We start from the raw sequence: 13045 nt of genomic DNA, 5'->3' as shown, positions 1-13045 counted from the left end.
ATCTGTATTCCACTTACTGAGAGTTATAGCCTGGCTTCTGCCAAGATGGCCCACGCAGAGGTCAAAGTGTAGAGGTGACTAGGGACCATAGTGGCTGTGGTCTCTCCTGTCTTGAGGCAGGAAGTAGTATATTCTAGAATAAGTGTTACCTTTAAAAATGTGCCATCCATCAATGGCCATTGCTTGGTCGCCTGTTAAGGCCACACCTAGCACAATGCCTGAGTCAGAGAGGTAGGGAATATTCACAGTCACAATATTGTCTCCTGGTAGATTTTGTTTTGTTTTTAGTTTTTGTTGTTGTTGTTTCAAGACAGGGCTTTTCTGTGTAGCCTTGGCTGTCCTGGAGTATTCTCGTAGACTAGGCTGGCCTCGAACTCACAGAGATCCTCCTGCCTCTGACTCCCAAGTGCTGAGATTAAAGGCGTGTGCCACTACTGCCCAGCTTCCTGGTAGGTTTTAAACTAGCTGCCTCCCACCACTGAGGTAGGATAGCAGGGTCACATATCATGTGCCTGATGGGGACTCGCCAAAGCACATAAGGCAATGCATCAAAGATGGCAAATCCTTTTCTTCCTGTAGGTATCCTACCCTCAGCCTCCTCAGCCTAATCTTGGCCTCCCGAAGAAAGCCCTTTTTATTTTATTCCTTAGATACTTCATTTTTCTTACATTTAAATTCTTATTTATTAGGGGTGTGTGCACATACTCATGTGGAGGTCAGAGGACAACTTTAAGGGGGGGGGGGGAGTTCTCTCCTTTTGCCTGTATTTGAGTTCTGGGAATCAAAGTCCTTGGGCTGTGGGGCTTAAACTGCTGGTCATCTCTTGGGCCTTGGATTCCTACTGGCCTTATTTCCTAACGATGAGGTCTGAAGTGAAGTGGAAAATGCACCCTTCAGAGAAAAGAATCGAGACACATTAGAGGGGGATCTACAGCTTGAGTGCCCAGAGTTAAATATGGGGAAGCAGAGGAAAGGGGAGAAAGGAAATAGTTTGGATCTTTCAAAGTATAATTTACAATTCTACCTTGGCGTTTCTGCTGTCATTGTTTAGTTTTGGGTTTTAAGGCAGGATCCCATGCACGCCAGGCTGTCTTCCAGCTGTTGTAGCCAAGGATGACCCTACACTGCTATGCCTGTTTGTGTAGTACTAGACCCTGGGGCCTCATGTGTCCCAGCTGTCTACCAACCGACCACACCCCCAGACCAGAAAGGTGTACTTTTCTTGTCATTTTTCAATGGTTCAAGCCTGGTCAGGGTCACTGCCCTGTTCTTGGTCACATGATGCTTGCTGATGATGTTTCTTCAGGCAGACCATAGCCAACATGATGTGTTTCAAACAGGACGGCCTTCCAAGTGCCAAATCCCTGAAGCCACCTAGAGAAAAACAGAATCGGATCCATGGAGATGAGGTCCAGACCTTTAGCCAAATTCATCTGGAGAAAAGTCAGCTTTAGAAATTCAAGTAAAGTGATTAAAAGTTAAGGCAAATGTGCATTTTCTCTCCACTGCAGCCAAGGGTAACGAGGTAGGATGGACTAGTGAAGAACTGAGAGCTCCCATTTACCCGAGGAGCCTGAGCAAAGGTTAGCCTTTTCGTGGTCCTGGTGTGGTAGCTTTGTGTCCCCTTGAGGGAATACCACTAAGATGGAGGTGGGATCCATGATACACACAAGTAAGAATTAGCTGTTTATTCCTCATGCTAAAACCTAAAGAAAAAGAAGTGTGAGTATAGAGGCAGCTCTAATCAGTAGGCATGCTCTAGCATGTTCAAATCTTGGAATATCAGAATATCAGTAGGTATAGTAATATAGTATAGCTATGTTAATGATGCTCCTGTTACATAGTAGGTGCTCAGTAAATAACCATCAAATTGTTTTCTCCAATAAAACAGATCATGCTTTGGGCTTGAGGTAAAAGCCTTGGGCCTGAAGTAGAGCTACCCCCAAAGTCCTGCCATTTATCACCGGGTACAGCCTTATAGACATTCCCAGTGCATACGGTGTACAGATTCTCATAAATGGGTGGGAAAGGATTGTTTAGGATGCTTCTTAAATCTCTCCAGGTCAGTGAGTTAGGTTCTTGCATCATTTATGAAGTGGCATAATATAGTCTACTGTGTAAGGATTGATTTAGCAATCTATATTCTGAAGACTTGGCACTGCTCATGCGTTGTTCTTTATTTAGCAGGTGTCTTCAGCGGAGGTACGCATTGGACCCATGAGACTGACACAGGACCCTATCCAGGTATATTTCTATTATTCAGGAGGGGTTTTGCTGCTGGGGTACATGGCTATATGAGCAATGTTTCAGCAGTCTTCTGGACTAACAACAGATAGGGGACAAGGATGGGTATACTAAAGGGTTTGGAGAGAGGGTTTGGGAAGGGGGAAAGGATGTGATTATATATAAATCTTAAAAAATAATTGTGTGTGTGTGTGTGTGTGTGTGTGTGTGTGTGTGTGTCTTATCAGTATCATTCTCCAAAAATCAAATTGGTTTTTGAGGACTTAAATATCACCCTACTTTGTCCAATGGATTGTGGGGAAGAACAAGCCAACATCTTTCTGCCCATGTCAAGGGAGGGAAATAACATGTGTTGATGGAGGATGCTTTTCTGAGAGCCACAGCTGGGGATGACTCCAGTTCTGCCTCTTTACCAGTATTTATTTGTGTATACTGTTTCCTTCCTCTGTCTTATGTCCCCATTGGCATAGGGGAGATGAGATTTCCTTTCTCACAGAGGATTGTCAGTTTAACAAAGCACCCTTGCATGCTATTATAGAACACTGTCTCCCTGTGGAAGATGCTTAATAATGACATCTAGTACTGTTGTTTGGGAGTGAAAATGATGTGGGTACAGTATACATGTATGTATTTTTTTTGGTTCATCAATATCCTTATTGATAATAAAGATGGCTGGAACATTGTCTTTCATAGTTTACTAATAAAATGGCAGAAAGATTGCAAGTGTCTGAGGAACATGGAGTTTGGTGTGAGATTGTTTCTCCTAGGATAGTCAGAAGCTGCACCAATTGTGTGTCACCAACAAGAACAAAGACAATAATAGACGTGTCAAAGTGGCCTGGGGAAAGCCTGTGAGGCCTCAACCCTACACAAAGAACTATAGGAAATTAAGGAATGTTGGGGAAAGCCCTGCCAGTTTTAAAGGGGTATGTTTGCAGCAAGAGGAAGTCAGTAAGCAAGACTTGGAAGTTAGAGTAGTAGGGACTGTGGGCCAGAAGAGCCTGGGAGCTAGCATGGGAACTTTGATGTGCATTATAAATGTGTGTTAACAGAGAACCTAGCCAGCTCTGGCTGTAGAGGCATTGGTACCTCTTTTTCATAACAGCTGCAGCTTGTCAGCACCTGGGAGCTTAAGTCTACCCTCCCTCCAGACAATAGAAGATGCAAGTACACCACCCAGGCTAAAGATGATAGTTGAAGACTGCACTAAAGACAGTGCCACTTGAGTTATGAGCAAAGGGAAAAATGGTCCTTTATAGCCGCTTGAAAGAAGCTACAGATTTAAGGAAAAGAAAACAACAAAAGGAAGAGGCTTAGCTTGGGAAAATTTGATGAAAACAAATTTAGGATCAGAGAGAGAGAGAGAAATAAACACAAGCCATATCTATTTGAATAGGATGCAAGCAAGTGGAAAATTCCAGTAATTGTTCGAACTCCAGCTTCGAATCAAAGCAGTGGTGAATAAGGAGGCTGATATTGTGGGTTTAATCTCAAAGCCATTTCCAGAATACTTCCTGGGGGACTAATTCAGGTTCATGTCCATCTCATCCACCTCCATTTTGCCCTGTGCTGTGTTAGCAATGAAGGCTCATGATAAGAATGTAATTTGCCAAACTATAAACTATTTACTTGCATCTAACAAATATTGACATTATGCCCTATTTGTTTCCCAGACATTCCCCCGCCCTCCAGGAACAACATTGCAGATACTGCATAAGTCTTTATTTAGCTCCTTACACCCTCCCTTCCTTCTGAACACTATTAGCTCATTATGTATGTACCCTTCATATTTATGTGTCCATTCATAATATTCACTCTTTCCTCAAATGTTTTTAAGATTTACTTGAAAAGTAGATTGTAAGCGCCCTTCTGAAACGTATCCTCATCATTTGGTGTCTTTTGATGTCCCCCTGGGGGAATTTCAGGGAATCCCATGCCTAGCCTGAAATCCTGGGGTTTATTCTGCCTTCTTTTAAGTGTTCTGTGGTCTCACCCTTTCCCGTGAGCTGTACAATCCATTTTGAATTAGCTTTGTGGTATGAGATAGCAACCTGGTTCCATTCGCTCAGGTGGGCTGCCCTGTTGTCCCAGCAGCACTAGTTCAAAATACTCGAGCTGCAGCATTGTCTCGGCACCTTTGACAAAAAATGGCCAAGCAGGAGGCTGAGATGGCTCATCAGCTAACATGCAGGGTGTCCTTGCAGTGGACCTGAGTGCAGTTGGCAACACCCATGTCAGGCAGCTCACAATACTATAGCTCCAGCCGCAGGGCCTTCCAACGCCTATGGGCTTTGCGGTTTCTGTACTCTTGTGTACACAGCCATACTCAGACACTGCTTAGAAGCAGTCAAATACAAATTAAGTTATATGTCTGTCTTTTGGCAAGGGGTTTGAAATTGTCAGGTGAGTCACAGTCATTGACTTGATTCTTGGTTTTCAAGATGCCCATGGGCACCTCGAAGCCTACATCCTTGCTGAACTCATTTATGAACTCATACAATCCTTTTTAAAGATATCTGTTTCTTGGCAGGAGAGTATTCAGGTGCCACGGCGTGTGTGTGTGTGTGTGTGTGTGTGTGTGTGTGTGTGTGTGTGTGTGTGTGTGTGTGTGTAGGCCAGAGGACAACTTTCAGGGGCTGGTCCTTTCCCCCATGAGGGTTCCAGAGAGCAAACTTCACCCTTACCTGCTGAGCCATCTTGCCAGCCCCTCTACAGTCTTTCTTTTTTATGGAGTCCTTGGGATTTTTTTTTTTTTTTGGTAAGTGTAAAATCATGAGATTATTCTTCCTTTCCATATCTGAATTTTTAAAAATTTGCCTAACAAATTTAAGAACAAAATGTGTTTAGTGGTTTTTTTTGCTTTGTCTTGTTCCCCCTCCAAAACCAAAACAAAACAAATAAAAACATTGGGAACGTAGCTCAGTAACAGAGCCCTAGTTGAGCCTGCACAGGGCCCTGGGTTTGATTACCAGCACTGGGAAGAACAGTTGACTTTTTAAAGGTGCTGCCTCGCCTTTTACCAAAGTTGATTCTAACAAGGGCAGTGGTCTGTTACTCCCGTTACAGAGCTGGGTTTTGGCTTTCATTCATTTTCTGTAGTGGATAAGGTACATAGATCATATTTAAGATTTGCATTTTTCCCATGCATGACCAAAGAAAAATCTTTTTTTTCCCCCCCCATTTGCTTTTTTGGCTATTCTAATTGTTTCTATTTGGCTAAATGCATTTTTAAAAATTGAGTTAATTTTTCAAAGATGCTAAAGAAATGTGGGTGTGTATGTGTGTTTGGTATGAGCATGTGTGCACATATGTGGGGGTGGGCATATCTGTGCTTATATATGTGGAGGTCACTGGTGGCTGTCACGTGTCTTCCTGTCACTCTTCACCTTATGTTTTAAGACTGTACTCCTCTTTGCCACCTAGCCCTGGGGATGTAGAGCATTGCTGGGACTAACATTTACATGGGTGCAGGGGTATAAACTCAAGTCCTCATATTTTCACAGCAAGCACTTTACAAAATGAGCCACCTCCCCAGACTCAGAAGAAATTCTTTATATATACTTGTTACAAGTTCTCCAGCATATATACATACATACATACATACATACATACATATATATTCTCCTAGGCTGTGGCTCTTTGCTTCATTTTCATAATTTTCATAACGGGCTTCTGGTGAGCCAAAAGATTTTATATTACATAATACATGCTAAGAGGTCAAATTTTATCACACTTCAAGATACATTGTATTTCTGTCCTTTCCAATATAATCTGTCCTCTGCAAGATTAAACTACCACTTTATAGCCATTTCTCTATAACTGACACTTGCCTGAAACTTAGAATTGATTGCATTTGATATACTAAAATATATGTATGTGTGTATACACACACACACACATATATAAACATATATATATATACATACATACATACATATATTCTTGAACACTACTCAGTCTTTCAAACATAATAAAACACATAATGAGAACCCACCACTCAGAGAAAGGATTGGAATGTTAGCCCTGGGGCAGCATGCACAGAGGGGTCAGAGGTTCACATAGGCAAGAGTGTGCCCAGTGGATGAGATGACTCACTCAGCCAAGTACTCGCTGCCCATGTATGGGGATCTGTGTTCAGATCCCCAGGACCCATACACGAAGCTGGGCATGGTGGCACACACCTGCAATCCTAGAACAGGGGAGGTGGACTCACGTCCTGGGTTTCCTGGTCTGTTAGTCTAACAGAACTGGGGAGCTCTGGGTTCAGAAAACACCTTTTCTCAAAAACTATGGTGGAGAGGGCTGGTCAGATGGTCAGTGGGTAACAGTGCCTGACACAGTGTCTGACAAACCTGAGCTTGAGAAGTAACTCCCAGTGGTTGTCCTCTGCTTTCACAAAGAAGTCATGATGCATGAGAATGTACACACACACACACACACACACACACACACACACACACACACAAGCGTGCATCTCTCTGAGTGGGGGGGGCAGAAGATTTTTTAACTTAAAAAATATATAAGACATTAAGAATCTGAGTCCCTACTACGTGCAAGACTGTATGCACTATAAACAGAGATGGCAAGATGCTCTCTGGCTACAGACAGACATTCAAAACCTCTAATTATAGGGGTGTCAGTAACAGGTCATGAACTGTGTTTCTGCTGCTGATTTTGTGACTTTCAGAAAAAAGAAGCTATGTCCCAGTGCTTTCGTTTCTTTTTGTCCCGCCTCTTGGAAGAAAACGTCTGTTCTGTCCCCTCGCTGCAATGCCAAACATATGAATTAGCTACATCAGTCAAGCTTGGAAGGAAACGGCGAGATAAAAGTGTCTCAGTGGATGCTTGCTTTGGGAGTGCATTTCCGAGTTCACCAGGAAAACGAGGGCGTGGAGCATGGGGGCATGGGACTGAGACACTCCACACAAGGCTTCCAGGAACACAGGGAGGGTGCTGGAAGAGCAGTGTGAGCTATGCAGCGCATCTCCTGGGTGAGTGGATGTGACTCACCAGGAAAATCATAGTTTTCAATCTTGGCCAGAAAATAAAACATGCGGGGGATATTATGAAGCAGTAGCCGCACATCACTGTGACACTGTCTGGAAATCAAGTGGTCTTTTCTTCATCAAAGCCTGGAGCATGCTTATTTCCCCAGCGTGTAGAATCTGCGCATCTCTGCTTAGAGCCTGTCCTCACTCCCCTCACACTGGGCTTTTCAATGAACTTGGAATTGGATCCCCACAGCTGTGGCCTAAGCTTTCCTAGCAAGGCAGATTCCTTCGAAAAGACTTCTTCTGTGTTTATATGAGTATAAATTTTTCTAGAGCCATTAAATATTGGATTTTGTTTGTTTTGAGACAGTGTCTCTGTAGTCTAGGCTGGCCTGAAATTCACCGAGTAGCCTAGATTAGCCCCTGCCTCCCAAGTGCAAGGATTGCAAACATGAGCCACCATGCCTGGCTTATGTTGGCGTTTATGTGTCAGAGGGTGCATGGCCTTGTGACTAGCTGACTACCACACAGCAAGGAGGGTGAAGTGTTGTCTCCCTTCCTGTGTGTCCCTCTGCTACTGCCAAATTGTGCCTTCTTCCTAGCCCAGCCAGTCTGGGGCCATCTTGGCCTCGATTTAGACCCTGTTATTTGTGTAACTATAGATATGTCTCTTAGCCATCATCCAAGATGAAAGTCTGTAAAATAAGAATGGTGGCCACATTCAAAGAATTACAGAAGGGCTATTAGGTAAAAGCATGTTTTAAGTCCTTTGGGTTTAGGAGCTGGCTAAAAGGACTCTAGCTCTCCCTACACCATTTTCCTAGGAACATTTATAATAAGTCCCAGACCAATATCCTCCCCACTCTTGATTGGCTCTGCCTCAAATCAAATTGGCTAATAATTTAGTATCCTGTGGTTACATCTTATGTGATCTGCATATGTTGATGTGCCTCAGATGACCCTTGCTTACAACCCAACAAACTGTTCTAAAAGTTGGGTTTCACTATAGATGTCAAGAGTCTACTTGAAGACACACAAGCAAACCTTTGTTAGGAAAGAGCACAGATCAGGGGCTGAGGAGATCCTTCAGTGGTTAAAGTGCTTGGCTTGTAAGCATGAAGAAAAGCTGAGTAGACTTGTCTGTAATTCCAGTCAGAGACAGAAACCGGGGATCCCCATAGCAAGCTGGCTGGTGGTACAAGTTGTATTGGTGGACTTTGGGTTTGTTTGAGACCTTTCCTCAATGAACAAGGCAGAAGAGTGGTCAAAGACAATTTCCAGCATCACCCTTGGGCACCCTTGGGCACCCAAGGGCACACATATGCAAGTTCAACACATACCTACACACGCATGCATGCATGTATGAACACATATACATACATGCACACTCATGCACATGCACACATACATACACACACACAATGGAAAAAGGAAAGAAACAATTACAAGGCATAAGTAACACTAACACCATTTCCATCAGGTCAGGAAGAAGCTACTTTTGTTTGCATCTTTTCTTCAGGGAAGATGGTTTCATTATCAGAAAGAGACTGTTAGTGTTACTCCTGAGTTCTTTCTCAGGATTGTGATCAGGACTTCCAGTAAGGGGAAAGTGGCAAGGAAGATTGCTAGAGGAGAGTGAGGAGATGTGGGTGTCTAGCTGCTCTGCTTAGGGCAGTCACTAATCCCAACCCGTGGACAGTAGTCGCATGTGTTATTCCCAGAGTCCCTGGCCACCCTGCGGCATGTGACCTCTGCTGCTGCTATCCCCAGGCATAGCCCCTATAGCCCCTGACAATAGTCTCGTTCTCTCTGTCATCTCATTCTCTCTCAGGGCCCCACAGCCCTGGCTCAGCCCTTACTTCATGGTTGTAGATTAGGGTGACCAGCAAATGAAACTTTACGGTTATAAAAAGATTTTGACAAAGCTCTGTGGGTGCTAGAAGGGTTGTTCACCTGGCAGACAAGGACTTTGCACTTACTCTGAAAAGCAGGGCAGGTAAGCCAGTGTACACCTTGTCAAGAATACTTAAATACCTTAGGCTCCCGACTGCAGAGTACAGTTACCTGGGTGTCTTAACTGTTAGGTAGTGATATGAAGTATAGACCTCACCAAGAGCTCTTCAGCCCCCAGATCATGAATAGCACGGCCAGTAACCATCCGTGTCACTCTTTCAGAATCTCTGCCACCTGCCATGCAGATGGAGCACAGACAGCAGTGTAGTTGTGTTGCCCTCTCTGTTTCGATGCTAAACCCACACAACAAAAATAGATTACTGATGGAGGAGTGAACCAACAAGCGTGAAACAGTCCGTGAGACGTGGTGATGCTGTGAGATGTCACTCAAATATAAACAGAATTAGAGGAGAAATTGGTGCCCAGGGAGGATGCTGCCGCTGCTGTCATCTCTGAGGGACACTGAGCACATAGCCAGTGTGAACACAATGTCTTGATGTGATGAGGGGGATAAAGGGCCACAAAGCCGGTGAAGCCAGCCAAATGTATCACACTCATTAGATGTTTTCCAGGGGTGGTGCATGAGGCTGGCAATACTGAGGGTCATTTGCCAAGGCTTAGAAAAGATACCACCTCCCTGCCAGACTCTGTGGCTAGAAGGTGGCCAGCACTGTTCAGCCGTTCTTTAGAGGCTTTGAGAGGAAGATGACACATTACACCTCAGTGTCCCTAAAGTTCTCAAAGACTGAACAAATGCATGGTTTTCATTTGTCTATATTATTTCCAACAAGCCAAACCTCACAGGGTTTTGACAGAAAACTTCAGAGGTCACAGTGTTTCTGCAAATTGCTCTTTGACTATTTTTATGATCTGGTTCTACCACGAAGAAGAGGCTGCCTGTAATTGTGTTCTTACCTGGACAGAATGATCATGGCAGAGGTCAATCCAGAATGAAAGATGTTTCCTTCCAGCTCCACACTGTAAGTTTAAGGAAAGCCTGGGTAGTCAACAAGGCCCTGGCACTGTAGCTCAGAGACAATGATTGCCTAGCATATGTGTGTTCCTGAGTTCAGTACACACACACACACACACACACACACACACACACACACACACACGCACGCACGCACAGAGGGGTGGGGGGTGGGGCTCAAGTTTTGCAGAATCAAAGGAAGAGTTGCAGAGCTGTGCTTCGGAGGAGGTGGCAGTAGGGCTGACTCTGAGTACTTTACCAGTGATAATTTCAGTATCTCTACCATCAGTGGCCACGGTTCTCAGGCATCGCCCTCTGTTTCACCTCTTGGAATTCTCATTTCTGGAAACAGACTCTCCTTAGGCTAGCTGTGATCTTAGGCTAGCTGTGATCTGGGAGATGGAGACAAAAAGGGTCAGCCCTAGTAACTCAGACCCACATGATTTTCTAGAGCCAGGCCAATACATTTCAAGGTGGTTGCTATAGTATTTTTGCTCTAAACGTCTATGGATTTTCACTTTGCATTTAAGTTGATTTTTCTAAATCAATGTTTTATGAATGGAAAGAAGTTTAAGTAAGTGCCTTTCTAATATAAATACTCCATTTCAAATGTAAAATTTATTATTGTTATTCAGTTAAGCTAATGCATTATGGAAAATAGACCACTGAAAATATGGTTAAAGATTCCAAAAGAAAGGGGAACATCACACCAATGGGACCATTCAGACACATTCCAGGGCCAGTCAGGAGTTCCAGGGCAGGCAGTGTAAGCAAGATTAATATTAGCAAGTCTGGACAATTGTCTGGGCAATTTTGGAGATGTGGACATAGGAATTGTTTCTAGTTTGCAGGTTCCTGGTCCTGAGCCGATTAGGGCAGGAGGACTGTGTCCCATCAGGCAAGTCTTTTGGATAAAGAAATTAGATGTTTGAGTTATAGGTTTGGGGATACATATGAATTAGAGTACCTGGGCAGTTAGGACTCCATCAACTCTGAGAAATGCTGTTTTCCCATGTCAGAACCCCAGATGTCAGACATCAGAAAGGCATGTGTATTAGAGTTCTCCATAGGAACAAAACTGAAAGGGTGAATGTGTATGTGTGTGTCTGCACACGTATTTCGTGTGGATATATATATATATATATATATATATATATATATATATATATATATATATGCACAAGGTATTCAGGAATTATTTGTGGAGTAATGCCTCTTGCTATTTTCTCAAAAAGTGGAACATTCCAGTCTTGTGTAAGGACACATGAAATGAATAAGATTCATTGACATCTGTAGCACAGTCCAGCAGGAGAAAATAGACTTGTGTTCTTATTGGACTACTGAGTCATAATGATTTATATGGGAGATTTATTAGAGTGGCTTACAGGCAGTAATCTGAATAGTTCAACCATAGTTGTCTCCCAGTAGAAAAGCCGCCAAGGATCTGGTAGTTGTTCAGTCCATAAGGCTGAATGTCTTGATTGTCACGGTCAGGTGTTGGAGTCCCTAGGAAATCCTAGAGAGCTGCTTGTCTTTCAGTATACATTGGGATCTGGAAGAAGTGGGTTTCTGATACCACGAAATGAATGCCTCCACCACAGGGTAGATGAACTTGCCAGCAGGAATGCAGGCATAAGCAAAAGCCTTTATGTAGGCTGCCATTAGAAGGTGTGGCCCAAACTTGGGGGTAAGAGGGGTCTGTCTTCTCAGCTTAAGTGATCTGTTCAAGTGTGCCAGATGCTTGGGTTTAGTTAGGTCTAGATGTAGCCAATCTGATAACCCAGATTAGCTGTCACAGCATGGTTAATACAGTCCTCAATTTAAATCACTTAGGCCTAGTTTTTTCCTCCCTGTACACTAGCCAAGATGGCCTTACCATAATCTACTGCTTCACTGATGACCTTTGCCCATCCTGCCTCCATCTCACCTCTGTCACACTGGCTCACGCCAGTGCTCACTGGTGCTCAGATACCCCAGGCATAGTCATGAATCCCTTAGGGCGGTCGTTTTTAACTTGTGGGTCCTGATCTTTTCACAAGGGTTACCTAAGACCACCAGAAAACACAGTACTTACATTATAATTCATAACAGTAGCAAAATTGCATTTATGAAATAGCAATGAAATAGTTTTATGGTTGAGGGTCACTGGACTAAAGGGTTGCATCACTAGGAAGGTTGAGAACCACTGACTTACCAGCTTCCAGAGCTCTTCCTGGAGAGCTTTACCTCCAGAAACCAACGCCTTTCTTGACCACATGTCCCTATGCTGGTACCCACTCCAGAGCCCCTCACTCTGTCTACTACTTGTTTTGCTTGTGAGCCTAGCCCTTAACAGCTGAGCCATCCCGCTAGCCCTGACGCTTACCACTTACTAACCTTCCATAGTCTCGTGATTCAATGTGCTTATTGTCCATTATTTGCTCTTTACCATGATGAACAAAGAGTTTTTATTTTGTCCAGCAACATATACAAAGGGATTTAAAAAGAAGTATCAGGCAATCGTGGGTGTTCAGGAAATATTTGTGGAATAATACCTCTTGACATTTTTTTTAAGTGAGGCATTTCAGTGTTGGGTAAAAACATGGGAAATGAATGGAACTGGTTAAAATCTGTAGCATAGGAGAGATTTGTATTCTTATTGTACTTGTCAATATTGAGCCATTAATGATCAGAAGGAAGTAGGTGTGGTTTGCTGAAATTCTTGTTTATAGACCCATCACATAGCTAGCCAGATGGGAGGCAAAAGATTGTGATTACTCTTGGCTCTGTGTGTTGTTTCTTGTCCTATTATCACAGTTGTACCAAGGAGGAGGCTAATGGCTTTTTGCACAAGAAAGCTTCAACCCGATCTTCCTTGTTGTCTTTGCCATAGCAACAGTTTTGT

General features: G+C 43.5%; 1 protein-coding gene across 8 annotated transcripts in view; it reads left to right on the top strand.

The window, feature by feature from the left end:
• The window catches only part of Pde8b (phosphodiesterase 8B), a 196819-nt gene that overhangs the window by 107736 nt on the left and 76038 nt on the right, over positions 1–13045 (top strand). For 4 of the 8 annotated variants that reach the window (XM_051182998.1, XM_051183000.1, XM_051182996.1 and 1 more), the window contains exon 2: positions 2188–2244. In XM_051182998.1, the coding sequence (XP_051038955.1) occupies positions 2188–2244 (57 nt within the window). Of the gene's footprint in view, positions 1–2184; positions 2245–13045 lie in introns of all 8 variants that reach the window. The other 4 variants (XM_051182997.1, XM_051182999.1, XM_051182995.1 and 1 more) reach the window with 1 other exon arrangement.

This window comes from Phodopus roborovskii, unplaced genomic scaffold, assembly GCF_943737965.1.
Source record: "Phodopus roborovskii unplaced genomic scaffold, PHOROB, whole genome shotgun sequence".
Classification (NCBI taxonomy): domain Eukaryota; kingdom Metazoa; phylum Chordata; class Mammalia; order Rodentia; family Cricetidae; genus Phodopus; species Phodopus roborovskii.
Note: the sequence above shows the minus strand (reverse complement) of the source record. Positions and strands in the feature narration are given on the sequence as shown.